This window comes from Lepidochelys kempii, chromosome 7, assembly GCF_965140285.1.
Source record: "Lepidochelys kempii isolate rLepKem1 chromosome 7, rLepKem1.hap1, whole genome shotgun sequence".
Lineage (NCBI taxonomy): Eukaryota > Metazoa > Chordata > Testudines > Cheloniidae > Lepidochelys > Lepidochelys kempii.
Genome location: NC_136386.1, coordinates 57,246,377 through 57,261,759, shown reverse-complemented (window position 1 = coordinate 57,261,759; position 15,383 = coordinate 57,246,377). Strand labels below are relative to the sequence as shown.

General features: G+C 41.6%; 1 protein-coding gene across 5 annotated transcripts in view; it reads left to right on the top strand.

The window, feature by feature from the left end:
* Positions 1-7,646, top strand: part of MARCHF8 (membrane associated ring-CH-type finger 8) — a 171,251-nt gene extending 163,605 nt beyond the window's left edge. For all 5 annotated transcript variants that reach the window (XM_073353004.2, XM_073353001.2, XM_073353003.2 and 2 more), the window contains 2 exons: positions 2,068-2,215; positions 4,573-7,646. In XM_073353004.2, coding sequence (XP_073209105.1) covers positions 2,068-2,215; positions 4,573-4,877 — 453 coding nt within the window. In that variant the 3' untranslated portion in view covers positions 4,878-7,646. The remainder of the gene's footprint in view (positions 1-2,067; positions 2,216-4,572) is intronic.
* The last annotated feature ends 7,737 nt before the right edge of the window (positions 7,647-15,383 follow it).

Genomic DNA, 15,383 nt, shown 5'->3' with positions numbered 1-15,383 from the left:
AGGGACTAGGAGTGGTTGGCTCACTACAAAAGCAGCTTTGCCTCTCCTGGAATTGACTCCTCCTCATCAGTTATTGGGAGTGGACTACATCCACTCTGATCGAATTGGCCCTGTCAACACTGGTTCTCCACTTGTGAGGTAACTCCCTTCGCTTCATGTGTGAGTATAATCATGCCTGCATCTATTTTCACTCCATGCATCTGAAGAAGTGGTTTTTTTACCCACGAAAGCTTATGCCCAAATAAATCTGTTAGTCTTTAAGGTGCCACCGGACTCCTTGTTGTTTTTACAACTCCTATGAGACTTCATGGCAGCATTTACAAATTAAAATATTTCCAGTTTTGGGTAAAATATTTTAGCTTTCAGATGTTTGGGGTATTTGACAAAACATCAACATTTTCTGCAGAAAGCAGACATTTTTGTGAAAAATTTCATTTGGTCAAAAACCTAATTTTCCTCCTTAAAGCAGTTTCAGTGGAAAACGTTTGAAACAAGAAGAATGTAACGTTCCAACATGGTAAAAATTAGAACCTGACTTTCAGAGATGCTCAGTACATGGACAAGGAGTCCAGTGGCACCTTAAAGACTAACAGATTTATTTGAGCATAAGCTTTCATGGGTAAAAACCTCACTTCTTCAGATGCATGGAGTGAAAGTTTGAGTACATGGAGGCTCCCTCTGCAGTTTGAGATCAGAATGCCTAGCAGACCTGAAGATCAAACCCTGACTCGTCAAAAGGAATCTCCTATTGGAAGTACTCATAGACCAAATTCTCCACTCACTTATATGGAGCAGGCTCCATTCCTGTGTGTCCTGTGGAAGTTGGGTTATTGGTTCCACTTCTTAGATGCATCAGGTTTATGGGTTTTCCTTACTGAATTCATACTGCATTACTCTTCCTTTTCTAAAAAAAAGCTCTGTAGGCCAAATTCATCCATGCATTGTCAAATTCAACACAGTGGGCTTGCATAGCTGTAACGAAGAAGAGACCGTGGCTCACAGTGTACATAGAGAAGGTGTGAAAAGGGTTTGTCCAGTGTGAATATGAGACTGAAATTCCTGACCCATTCTCAAATGCATCAAAAATAAAAGCCTTTTTCGAGTGATTGTCAGTAGTTGGTAAAGGTCTGTAAAATTGTCTAATTTTTCTGCATCCTTCCTACTTAGTAATGGCCAAAACATTGTGGTTTCTAATGGGACTATAACAGAACCATTGATGGCTCGGTATTCGGCATAAATCTGGGCATTTCAGATGGTACTTCATCTCATTGTCTCTTCTAGTTATTCAGAGGGGAAATGTGGTTCCGCATTAATGCACTTGAATATAAAACATCGGTAGCAACTTCCATTGTTTGATCAAATAGTGTAGTACACACACACTGAATACCTAGACCTAAAAGTATCAGTTCCCACTGCTTGAACTAAAGTCTGGCTATACACCTGGGGGCTGTAACAGACTCCCATCCTCTCTGGGTTGGGTACAGAGACGGGCATGTAACACACACTGACCAGTGGCTTGCCCATTCATTTCTATAATAGCATTTTTATATTAGTGGTGCCAAAACTTTCAGAGCAACTTCCATTTTGCCAGGCGTACCTGCTGGTTCTCCCCACCTCTCATTCAGCCATAGAGTGTTGGGCACTCTTAATAGGCAGTGTTGCTTAGGCTGTACAAAACTGGGGTTTGAATCAGCCCGAGCCCGGCTGCACCACTGGAGTGTGTACAAGTAAGTAAGGCATGAGCAGCAGTGCACCGAGGCCTAGCACGGAGATTTATTGTTAAGACGTGCTCCTGCTCCCACTGAAGTCATGGGAGTAAAATTGGGGCCAAAAGTCACGGGAGAATCAGGAGTGCCAGTCACTGCTGCTTGAACTTGCACCCTGGTATATGGACTAGTGGGTTGAGGGAACTACCTGACATAATGACTTCTAAAAAGAAATGCTTCTGTGTGCTGTGAGGAAAGCAGCCTCTGCCTGTCAGGTGTGTTCACTAGTGTTCCTTTCATCTGCTGCTCTCGCTTCCACAAACCTCTAACCCCTTGCTCTGCCTTCTGGATTTCTTGCTAGTGGGAGAAGTTGCAGATGACGGCCAGTGAGAGGAGGAAGATCATGTGCTCTGTAACATTCCATATCATTGCCATCACCTGCGTCGTGTGGTCTCTGTATGTCCTTATAGACAGGACTGCTGAAGAGATTAAACAGGGACAGACTACTGGTATGTTACTTTATTTTGTTTCTTATTTAAGTGACTCTGAATGCAAAGAGACAGATCTGTTGAGCAAGATGATGTCTTTTTCAAATGTTCAGATCTCCAGCTTCAGTCATTAAAATAAGGCCTGAAGTTGCACCATTTTAACTAAAGGTGTGATTTAAAACCAAGTTAGTTAAACTAATGCAACTTTGTGTGTGGACATTCTGAAATCAATTTAAACCTGGCTTATCAGTTTAGTTTGCACCAGTAAAATGTATAGTTGTGAGCTAATCCAGTCTAACCAGTTTTAAACCAATATAAGTTTTCACACACAAAGTTGCACTGCTTCGACTAAATCTGTTTTTAAACTGGTACAAATCCTCTGTGTAGACAAGGCTTAAGTGTTTCCTGCTTTTTATTCCTCGTAGCCTTGGAGAGCTAGCACAGCTAAAAAGAGAGGGAGCTGGATTCAGCTTCTCCTTTTTCATCAATAAGAGAATTGTGTATTAAAGTCCAGTCAGTTACATGATGGGTTGACACAGTTGTCACTAAGGACAGAATTTGTCCTGCTGAAATTTCATTCCTGGTGGTGATGCATGAACCACAAAGAACCCAGCCTGATTCTTAGATCCGAGGTTGCGTTTTAAGGGCTAGCAGTTAAAAATAAAACAAAAATATAACCCATGTTTTTACTTGTAAGCAAAGCACATTTGCTGTGGAAATAATTGAGCGTCAATAAACCTGGAAGCCCACAGTCCTTTTTACACAGTCTCTTTTCAGAGTGCAGCCATGCTTCAAAATATACATTTTCATGACTTGCTGTCATTTTTCATTTTCAGTTGTAGTTTGATTGTACTTGATTTTTGTTCGGCAAAGAGTCTGCTTTGAATGAAAGCATCTGGTCTCTTTTCCATCTGACAGCATCATCTATGCGCATAGCCTTTTCATGCAAGGGATCAATATGCTTATGAAAGGCGTATGCTTTCAAACATTTATAGCCTTCAGGTCATTTTAGATAAATATTGTAGATGAGCATAAATAGGAATAGTATGAATATTTAGTACTTGATGCTGTGCTCCGTTTCAGAATTCAAATGAAATGAGCAATCTGATGATTTCTACAGTAAGCTGGCTAGTGCATGTGTGTGGGCGTTCACGCACCACTGCCTCTGTTGGACAGAATCAGAACTGCTCAGCTGCGTGGCGTAGGTCCCACACTGCTAACAGCTAATGGGGTTGCATTTGTAACCAAGTAGCAGGGTCCTGTGCTTTTCAAGCAAGAGCATCTGAGTTCTACCCCTGCCACTGCTGAGCAGTTCCAAATGGTCATGTGTGTGCAGCACAGTGACAGATGTGGCGTCTGAGGAGGTCATGGATTTGTTACAGTATTGCCGATTCTCTATGGAATTTGAAAATGGATGGATGAGCATGATGTCATGGCCTTTCCTGCAATGCCCCGACCAGCCAGTAGTGGAGAGGTTTGATATGTATAGTACCTATGCTGGAGAAGGTATGCAATACTAATGGTCTCTAAATCCAGCAGACAAAGCTATAACAAGATCCACTGCCCGGACATTCAATAGGGACGAATTCAAACTAAAATAATACTGCACGTTTGTAACAGCGAGGGATGTGGTAAATTCTCCACCATTTACATCAAGATTAGATGTGTCTTTCTAAAAGAGATGCTGTAGTTCCACTCCAAGTTATTGGGCTGGATGTAGGGACTACTAGGTGAAGCTGTCTGGCCTGTGCTAGGCCCGAGGTCTGACTAGATGATCCCTTTCAGCCTCAAAGCCTGTGAATCTGTATGTGGTGTGGTCATCGAGTGGGCAGGAAGAGGTATAAAGGAGACTGAACTGTTCGCGAGCTGCTAGTTATACCCTGTAGGGAGCAGTACTCCCAGTGGGTTGTACACAGAGTAAATCAGGGGTGTTGGGTGTGAACAGACCTGTTAACTGGAATTGACAGGCTTTCAAAAACGAGAACATAACTGTTGGCATAACAAGAACTATATGCATTAAACGAATCCTGTGACAGAAAATGGTGTACTCGTAAAGAGAACTGCCTATCACGCTTGCACCCTGTGGACTTTGAGAATTGGACTATCTGCTGCTCAAGTCCGGGACCTGACTTACCTCTTCTGTAAAGTGCCCTGTACATGTATGGCATCTTATCAATAATAATAAAGGAACCCAGGAGTGATCACATCAGTTTGCTCTTTTACAGTACTGCTAAGGATTTTAACCCAAATCCCCTATCAAATTTGAAGGGGGGGGGGGGTTGCATTTGGGATTCTGATTGTGACCTATTCTGTGTCTCTCATTTAAAGGATATTGTGCAGCCTAACAAATATTAATGTGGTCCTTTCCTTTCCTCCAGGGATTCTAGAGTGGCCATTTTGGACTAAGCTGGTAGTTGTGGCTATTGGCTTCACTGGAGGACTCCTGTTCATGTACGTACAGTGCAAAGTATATGTACAGCTGTGGAAGAGACTTAAGGCTTATAACCGAGTAATATATGTACAGAACTGCCCGGAAACTAGCAAAAAGAGTATCTTTGAAAAACCTGCATTAATGGAGCCAAATGTTGAAAATAAAGAAATGCTTGGGATCCACCATTCGGATACAAACTCTTCACATTACATGGAGCCTGAAGACTGTGGTGCAGAAATCCTTCATGTCTGATCTTTGGGGGCTGGGGAAGGGTGGGGGCTCTGTATGTTCCTGAAGATCTAAAGCATCATTGTTTACTGCAAACTGCTCTACCTTTTTAAAATCAGCTAACAGCCTAGCGCTGACGGATTACATTTTTTTAACGTTTTTTTGTCCCCCTGACATATCCGTCAGTATGTTATCATGGTTCCATATCTCTCGAGGTTTCATCTCTCAGACTGGCCTGTACAAAGAGACATGGGAGGCTTCACTGGATGAGGCAAGGCGTCAGAGTATGGCAAGTCCGGTGTGAACCATCATCAGCTTCATGGAGTTTGCTTCTTTTTAAAAGACAGCTCGCTCTAAACTATCCCAGAATGCATGTGGGGTAATTTAAGCCTTGATGAGAAGATGGCTTCAGACACTGAGGAACAGCTGAGAGAGAGGAATGAGAGACCTAGAAACTAATCTACCGCTAACACTGCCACTAACATTTCTCATAGGCAGCGGCGATAAGATTATGCTTTACATATTGCGATAAAGGACCCACAAAGCATATAGCACTTTTTAAAGTCTTTATTTTGTAATATATGTGTCCAATGAGAATTAAACTTGAAAGAATGTCTCATTTCAAAATACCCCTTTTTAATACTCTCTCTTGCTCCGCTTCCATCCTATTAGGTCCTAAACCTCTTGCCTTACAAAAATCTAATGTGGTTTCCAACGCATACCCACAGCATAACACTAAAAACTCTGCTTCTTGGGGGTTTCTCTCAGGAGCAAATTTTTCAAAGAATATTGCACTTGTGACTTGTAAATGGAGAGTAGTGGGTGTAAAATGTTTGTTTTAATATGTAATGGTTTCAGTGTTCTGTTTTGGGGGTGGTGGTTGTTTTTGTTTGTTTTAAATCAATTACATAGTTGATAGACCTGCAGATATCCCTGATGTAACTGTCATTCCAGGCACTGGCAAAGGGGCTTAGACACTGTATTGGTAAAATGTGAGCTCTTTAGAAAAAAAAAATACAGCTGAAAATGGTTTGCCTTCTTTAATGCTGTGTTCTGTGTGAATCACCCAAGAATCTGACAACACGAAGAAGGGGTGTTGAAAACAACTAATAAGGAGTAAATATTGCATAGGGTCTCCTGTCTCTCCACAGCTGAGGTTGAAACCACCTTCCTGTTTTAGCCCAAATTTTGATATATTCCCTGGTCGGAGTGATTTTGATTTGTTTGTGTTAAACTTGTGAATGGCTGACCGTCTGAACAGTTTGATGGGAAGAGGAACATGTATGGAGTCAGGGTGAGGAGTGCTGGGTAGAGTTGTCCAAATGTTTCAAAGTACATGAGCTTTCTTAGGGAATCATTCTTTCAACTAGAGTAAGGTGAAGGTTGTCTCAATCCCAGACCTCATTAAACCAGACCATAGTGTCAGCATCACTGAAATGGAAAAGTCATAATTAAAAGGTATTGCACAAGGTTCCTAGTTTTAAGAGCTGACTTGCTCCATTCGGGTCCAATTCAACTCCCAATAAAGTCAATGGGAATCTTTTTATTGACAGTAATGGGAGTTGCACTGGGCCTCTTAGTTCATTAGGAAGTCTGTTTACCTGTTGGAATATTTGACCAAATCCCAAGGTCTTTATCCAGGGTTTACTCAATCCTTTCTCAGGCAGACTCCCACTGAGCAAGGGTTTGGCCCAGTGAAAATAGTTGGACACTGGAAGGGAAGAACTGCAGATCAGTGAAATTTCCCTAAAAACGTGACAATAATTTCTGTCTTGATCTTTTTGATAAAAATCTGTGGATTTTTTTTTGAGGCAAAGGAGGGAGGATGCTAAGAGGACATCAACCAGTGGTTTCTAAAGCCTTTGTATGTGTGTGTGTGCACGCGCACATTCATTTTTTTTTTCCCCCAAGATTACTGGCCTTGGTCTTTGTTAATAACATGTACCCTGGTTTTGGGATGCTTTAAAACATTGTGGGCCTCTGGACAATCTATCAAGCTGCACTGGTATAGACTTGTTGCTGTGGTGGGAGCCATGACATTCCATGCTCAGCCAGTATAGGGCAGGCGAAAACCCTCCCTTCTACCATCTAGGCAGTCCTCATCTTCCCTTACATGCAGTCTGTTGCCTATGTCTGCTGCATTCTAAAGTGCAATTATCTGGGCCCCTTTCTGAGCGCCCTTCTTCCCAGCATCCTGGCATTGACCATGGTCTGTTCACTAGAACCCAGATCACGTGGTATTTTTTATGTTAGGTGAACAGGTTAAGCAAATCAACTCAGGTGGGTTAAATACCAGGTCTTACATGTCTTCATCAAATTCTTATTCAATTTTCATGCATGCAAGGCTGCAAGGATTAAAAATTAACATACAGAGTCATCCCCAGGGTGGTGCCGTCTGCGGTTTCATCTGACCAGGACCTTTTGAGAAACATTACTAGAGTTAGTTTGGCATTTTGGAAACTTAGCTTAGCATATGCCAGCTGCTGTACAATACACTGCTAAAGACTCCTGTCCCCCACCCTACCGATTTATCTTGTCTTACAAATACATACTCTCTAATTCAAATAGGCTGTAAAAGAATTGCATATGAGACTGTTAGCCATCCAGTTGGCATCGACAGCCTTTACCCAATTCCTCTTTAATAAGAAGAATTAGGGCCTGATATTTCAACCCTTACTGGTATAAATAATCATCCTGTGTAGTCCCATTCAAATCAATAGGACTGCTGAAGAGAGTAAGGGCTGCAGAATCGGACCTTTACTTTGTATCTTACTGTTTTTCACCCATCCTGATGTTCGCAAAAAGAAAAGGAGTACTTGTGGCACCTTAGAGACTAACCAATTTATTTGAGCATAAGCTTTCGTGAGCTACAGCTCACTTTATCGGATGCAGCTCACGAAAGCTTATGCTTAAATAAATTGGTTAGTCTCTAAGGTGCCACAAGTACTCCTTTTCTTTTTGCAAATACAGACTAACACGGCTGTTACTCTGCATCCTGATGTTGTTTCTCATGTTGATTCTTTCCGACTGAGCCCTAAACTTCATTTTCCTTCTTTACCATAGTGCCATCTGGTGGTATAAGCAAGTCTGAATGGTGCTTTATCACCCTTATTAAGGAAGTTCTGTTGATCTGTTGCAGCTGTCCCAAGGCTTTTACCCTGGTTCTAATGAGTCCTGTCATTCTCCCTAGATTTGGATCATGATAATGACCATTTACCATCAAAATACACATTCCAAGCTCCTCTTATATGACATACTTCCAAATGAACAGCAAAATGATGGCAGAATTGTCTTCTCTTTCTCTTTCTCCTGTTCATCCCCACTGAAGTCAACGGGGTTGCAGAGGTGCAAGTGAGAGCAGAATTTGAGTCAAAGAGGACATATGCTTAATTTAACTACTTCGGCATTATCCATAGACTATTGTGTTGATTGCTGCTGCATAATAAAAACACTCTGATCTAGTGGAAAGCCCCCCCACCTAGCTCCCTTTCCAGTGTCTTGTCAGTCCAAAGTCCTGTCCAGAAAATGTCGGGCTACGCCAAGGAAAATCTCCCGCCGGCATCATATCCAATACGGCGGCAGGATCATAAACACCCATTAGGTTAGAATTATAAATGTATATTAGAGAAGGCTGATCATCTTTAAAATATTTTCATGTATTAAACCCCTATGAAGTCTCAGGATTCTCCTAAACTAACCCTTAATGGGGGGAGAAATTTAAAGGAAACAAACTGCCACCATCACAACATGGTGCCCTCTATTCAGTAGAGATGGGCCTGAGCTGCCAACTTTGGATCTAGGCCTGGAGCCAAACATTCCTGGAGTTCCAATTCCGGGCTTTCCTTCCGCACATTGTAGACACGGGGCAATTCACAAATAATTTGACTGAGTCTGTAAAGGCAGTAGGCCATGTAACACCCCCGGGGGAGCCCTGGGATAGGATTGTGAAGGAGAAACTCCTTCCTTACATTTCCCTCCCTGCTCCCTCACTAGTTAGGCTCCTTTGACTTGGGCATTGGCTCCACCCACTCCCCACCCTCCTGCTGTTGGGGTGGACAGTGCTGGGTGTGCAGCCCTTTCTCACATCCTTGCTGTGATGTGGGAAGCTCTAAACTGGCTGTGCATGGGGGTAGAGTTTTGCTCCCTTACACGACTGCATTGGGCTGGATCACAGTCTGCTCCAAAGTGGGCTCTGGATCCAGATTCTCCTAAAGTCAAGGGATGTTGAGACCTAGTTTTCTGTTTTGGGCCGTTGTAAAGAATGGGCCTAGCCATGAAAGGAAGCCATGGATGTGAACACTTCCCTCTTCCCCACCCCAAGTTCAGGTGTGTTTGGAACTGTGAATCTGGTTCAGATCCATCTCTAGTATTCTGATACACTGAGGGTCAAATACAAAAGCAAAGATATTGCCGGCTGGATTTTCACAGCATTAGCCTAGATATGCAAAATAATTTTTTTAAAGGAGAATTTTTATTTTGTGATTTATTTTTACTATTTAGTTTGAAATATTGCAACATCTGTATATTCCAATGAAGAACCGAAAACTAGAAAGCACTTGTCTTTGTATAGAAGATAATTGTTAAAAATTGAAGCTGATCTTGTATTTAGATAAAATGTTTGTACATAGGTAATTGTATACTGTTAATCAACTTTACACTGGCATGTGTTGTATAGTTTATACAAGACACTTCACAATTCTGCAGAATTTTTTTAGTTACTTAGTAAATTTCTAGTAACTTAAATGTATAGTTTTGTATCCTTTTCTGTATGTTCATCTCTTTCTCAGTATTACCACTTGCAGGATTATTATTAGTTTCTTAAACTGTAATTGGTTATTTGTGCTGTGATATGCAGGGTTATTGACTGCAGCAATAAAGCATTTCTATAAAAGGTAATTGGCAGAAAATTACTTTTTTGCAAAGAAACTAGTGGCCCAGTCCTCAGAAACATTGAGCTTTCCAGAAGTGACTTGATCGTGGACTACAGGTACCTTCACATGGAAAAAAAGTCTGATCTAAGTGGCTTCTCTTTAATTTAGCAGACAGAAGTATACAAGATCCAACAGCAGGAGGTTGATATCGGAAAAATTCAATATTGAACAAGGAAGGTAATTAACCATTGGAACAACTGGATGGATTCTCCATCACATTCAGAATATATGCTTGTGTTCAACCACTGACTTAAAAAAAGGTCAGACTAGATGATCATAATGGGCTTGTCTTCCCTTAACAATCTTTTGATCTTCGTGAGAGGGCACTGAGATATTCTGAACCTTTCAAGTTTGGGCCCAGAGTTTTCACATGGATTTTTTCTGTAGGACACTTTTTTTTGTTCAGCAGAGCAGGGGGAGCCCCTTGCCATCAGTCTCTTGCAAAGAAAAGCTGATTGTGTGGTTATGCAGCAGATGAGCATTAAGCCTTGCCATTAAGCCCTTGGAAGCATGCTGAACAAGAAGAATTTTCAAGCAGTCTTCTCTGAGGTCCTGCCTGTCCCACAAGTGAAAGAAAGCAGAAGATTTTGTATATGAACCTCTGGCTAGGTAGGTGGGGTAGGGTGGAGGGTTTTGGTTTTGTGGAACGTTTGTCCACCTTCCATGACAAAAGAGGGCTGTATAGTTTGGATGGCCTCCACTTCATAGAAGGGGGATCAATATCAGGGACAGGCTGGCTGGAGTAGTCAGGAGTGAATTAAACTCGTAGCAAAAGCGGGGTGGGTGGAGGGAATATGAGCAGTCAGCACAAAATTGAGATTTGAGAACAAAATTGATCAAGAAACCAAAGAACACAAAGAGAAGAAATTCTTGAGTTGTCTGTAGGCAAGTGCTAGGAGCCTGGGTAGCAAACAAGAGTAATTGGAATTGCTCATTTATGAGCATAAATTTGAATCAGTTGGTATTACTGGACCCTGGTGGGATGATTTGCACAATTGGAATATTAAAATCAATGGCTATAACCTATCTAGGAAGGATCAAGTGGGCAAAAGGGGAGGGGGAGTAGCACACTATGTTTAATAATAATAATAAAAAAAGGCATTACCTGTTTCTGAGTCAGAAGAAAATGATCTTGAATGCTTATGGATCAGTGTCCTAACAGAGAAAGCACAAGATGGGGTATTAATTGATGTCTGCTACAGCCCACCAAATCACACTAGGGAGCAGGATGACCACCTATTTATGCATCTGTCCGCAACACAGAGGATAAAAAGCTGCATGATCATTGGAGGACTTCAATTGGAGTGATGTATGCTGGAAGTCTAAGGCTGCCAGTACTAAAACTTACTTGGAATTTCTAAATATTAGAGATGACAGTTTCCTAATTCACAAAGTGTTGCAACCAACCTGTGGGTATTCTTTATCTTAAGAGATGAAGAACAGACCACAGAACTACAAAGTAATGATAGCTCATGATTTGATCACATTTATAATCTGCAATCAGAAGAAAGTCCAGACCAGTAATATATATACTTGGTATTTTAATAGGGCCAATTTTACAAAGCTGATAACAATGATGAGACAAATCAGAGGGAAGGAAGAATTACATCAGAAAAATGTGAATGATAATTGGGGGGAATTATTTAAGAACACCTTCCTAGATGCCCAAAAAGCCACAATCCAGGAAGAAGACTATACTGGTTAAAAAGCCAACATGGTTCTAACTCTGTCTCTCTCTCCCATTTTATGGAAGTTAGGTATTGTAGAATATTCATTAGGAAAGCCAAGGGACACAAGGAAAAATCTATGGCCAGCAGAGTTCAGGACAATAAGAAGCTGAGGAACTTGCTGGACTGTTAATATTGATTTTCAATAAGTCTTTGAGCACTGACGAAGTTCCAGAAGACCTGAAGAAAATTAATTTTGTGCCAATTTAATAAAAAGAGTAAACGGGCTGACCCAGGTAATTATAGACCTGTCAGCCTGACATTGATCCTAGGCCAGATAGTGGAGCATGTAGTCTATTAGTTAATTTTATCATCCATTTATCATTGTGTTATGTGGTGTCAATGGTCAATTCATATGCTATTTCATGTATAATCAATGTATGCTAAATAGATTTAACTACTTGGCCATAGGCTTAAGAACACCTGACGTGAGTGGGTTGCCTAGGGATAACCCTATGCCATCAAGGTCACAAGATTAATGCAAAGGATGTGCCAATAGGTAATGTTACAAAAAACTATATTGCAATAGACTGTAAGGTACAGTCCAAGATCATGAGACACCTGATGGAGAGGCCTGTCCTGACCGTAGGGTCCATGTTGTGTGTAGGTGCTAATGAGACTAAGAGGAACTAAGAGCAACCTATGAAAAATGAGGGACCCCAATATTCATGGGGTGTAGAAGTACAGATAAGGAAAAGAAAAAATTGAAACCCTCATGCATATGCATAAGATGTTAGATGTGGTCATAATACAATATAAAAAGAGGTTCCCTGGTTGGGTAAAAGTGACCCATGGAATGACCCCAATGGAAGACCCCATGGGAAACCCCAGTAGGAACCCTTCCTCTACCAATGATCATCTACTGAGAGATCCATCGGACCCTAGAATATCTTTGAGAAAGTGAGAATGTCTACGGTCTTAGTCATTGCATGTGTTTTTGTAGGATGTATCTATGCATGGGTAATTGTAACTTTACTTAGTGCTTTAATGTGGTGCAGATAACTGTACTTGTGATTGTCTGTGGTCACTATCTGTGGGACACTGTATGTTCCTAAAGTCTCCAAATTTGAGAAACACATCAGAGGTAGTGTGCACTCTGAGCTTGAAACTGTAGCAACAGGAGCTGAACCCATGGTAGTTTAATACAAAATTACTAAATTTACTTTAAATATATAAAAAGCCCACGAGCAGCTGATACAGGACTCAGTTATGAAAGAGTAAAAGGAGAGTAATAGAATTAATGTGTATCAACGTTTATGAAGAATTGATCCTGTCAAACTAACTTCATGTGATGAGATTAAAAGATTGGTAGATAAAGGTAATAGCGTTGACGTAATATACTTAATGTTAAGGCAGTTAATGTTCAAACAGAAATTAATTCAGGGAAGTCCTTATGGCCTGTGTTATGCAGGAGGCCAGATTAGATGATCATAATGGTCCGTTTTTGCCTTGGAATTCATGAATCTATGAATAAAATGCTGGATGAATTCAGTTATAATTTCTACCATTGTGTCTCTCTTTTGGAAAGCTTTTCACAATGAACACACCTTTTGTAAGACTGATGTCTGCCTTGGGTAGGGATATTCTTCTCTCGGTAAATTAAAACTGAAGTTGATAATTCTCCAAATCAGTAAGAGAATTCTGTTTAATGCATTATTAGAAATGGCTCAAAGGGAATTTAATGAAGTGTAGGTGAATCCAGTTAGGTTTATCATACGCCTCCTGAAGAGCTGGTATATGGGCTGAGGAAAGTGGTAAACAGACCCTCTATCTCTAGCTCTCTGACACGGCTGTCAGGGAGTGGAACCTCAATTACAGCATGGATTATCGGACAGATACACAAATCTTGGCTTTAGATACTACTGCCATGTACAGATCCCCACTTGGCTGCCACTTAATGCTGTCAGTGCTTAAATTCATTCGGGGCTTCAATTTTTGCTGTAAAAGTCCCCTACATGCCCAAGTCTCTGCCTCTGGGCATACACACTGCTGCCTAACTCATGCCTATGCCCCAGCGTGTTCCTCAAATGAGATGAGGTTAGGTGTGTCCCTGCTTATCTTCCTGTGGAGCCCAATCCAGTAGGTGTGCTCAGAGCAAGCTGAGCACAAACCAGCTGGAGGAGAAGGAGGCTGCCCTTGTAACCCCTAGCCTAGGCTAGGTTACTCCCCTGCGATGTGGGGTCAGGCATAGTAACTAATGGAGTCCTAGTGAAATTATTTTTCTTGCACATTGTGACTGCACTGAGGTTAATGTGCAGGATGCCATGGTAAATCCACGTATCAGGCAAACAGAGTAACGACAGTGTACATTGTGACGGGTTGGATCACAGAAACCCCCTTAGGACTGCCAACTGATGTCCCAAGTCTACTTCTGCCCCTGCTTTCCTTGCCAGCTTGGGACTTCAGAACCCTGCCTGGTTGTGCCAGACATGCTTGCCTTGTTTCAAACATAGACCCGGGTCTGAACAATGTCCCACAAACTGCAGGCTTAACTGAAAACAGCTTAAGAAGTGTTCCTGTCTCCAACGCTCAGATGCCCACTCCCGATGGGGTCCAAAGCCCACATAAATCCTTTTTACCCTGTATAAAGCTTATACAGGGCAAACTCATAAATTGTTCGCCCTCTATAACACTGATAGAAAAATATCCACAGCTGTTTGCCTCCCCCCCCCACCCCCGTCAGGTATTAATGTATACTCTGGGTTAATTAATAAGTAAAAAGTTATTTTATTAAATACAAAAAGTAGGATTTAAGTGGTTTGAAGTAATAACAAACAGAACAAAGTAAATTACCAAACAAAATAAAATAAAACATGCAGGTCTATGCCCAATACAGTAAGAAAGTGATTACACATAAAATCTCACCCTCAGAGATGTTCCAGTAAGCTTCTTTTACAGACTAGACTCCTTCTAGTCTGGGTCCAGCAATCACTCCGACCCCTGTGGTTACTGTCCTTTGTTCCAGTCTCTTTCAGGTATCCTTTGGGGGTGGAGAGGCTATATCTTGAGCCATCTGAAGACAAAATGGAGGGGTCTCCCAGGGGCTTGAATAGACTTTCTCTTGTGGGTGGAGACCCTCTCCTCTTTCCTATGCAAAATCCAGCTCCAAGATGGAGTTTTGGAGTCACATGGGCAAGTCACATGTCCATGCATGACTGAGTTCCTTACCAGCCAGGCCACATTCTAGGGAAAGCTCAGATGTGGATTGGTGTCTCCAAGTTCATTGTTAGCTTAAGTGTTTCTTGATTGGGCACTTACTGAGAATAGTCTTTTCTCAGGAAGCTGACCAACTGCTTCACTGAGGCTAATTAAAATTAAACAAGTACATAGTCAATATTCATAACTCCAAATACAAAATTGATACATGCATACAAATAGGATAAATATATTCAGTAGATCATAACCTTTACAGAGATATGTTACATGGCATATGTAGCATAAAACATATTCCAGTTATGTCCTATATACATGCATAAGCATATTCCCATAAAGCATTATGTGCTCACCCAAGAAGAATATCAGTACAATGAAGTTTGAGATCAAGTTGAATCTTTGAATCGACAATATTTGGGTGGGCTTGAAATTAGGCAAACGGCGTCTGAGCCTCCCTCCTTTCATTCCTGTTCACCTCCCTTTTCCAGGTGGTATTACCCGCAATGAAGCGCACCTGTTTCTGCTTTCGATTCACTGCCAGTGACCCTTCTCCTGGAGTCAGACAGCTTAGTCACCTAAGCTCTTTCTTGCAAAAACAGCTTAGGCACCTGCCTACCTCCACCCAAAGCACCACGGGGAAGGGAAAGGCCTGACGAAGCCCCCAGCCTGCTCCCCCCAGTGATGGGGCATTTGGAGGTAAGCGAAGCATGTCAGGGTAG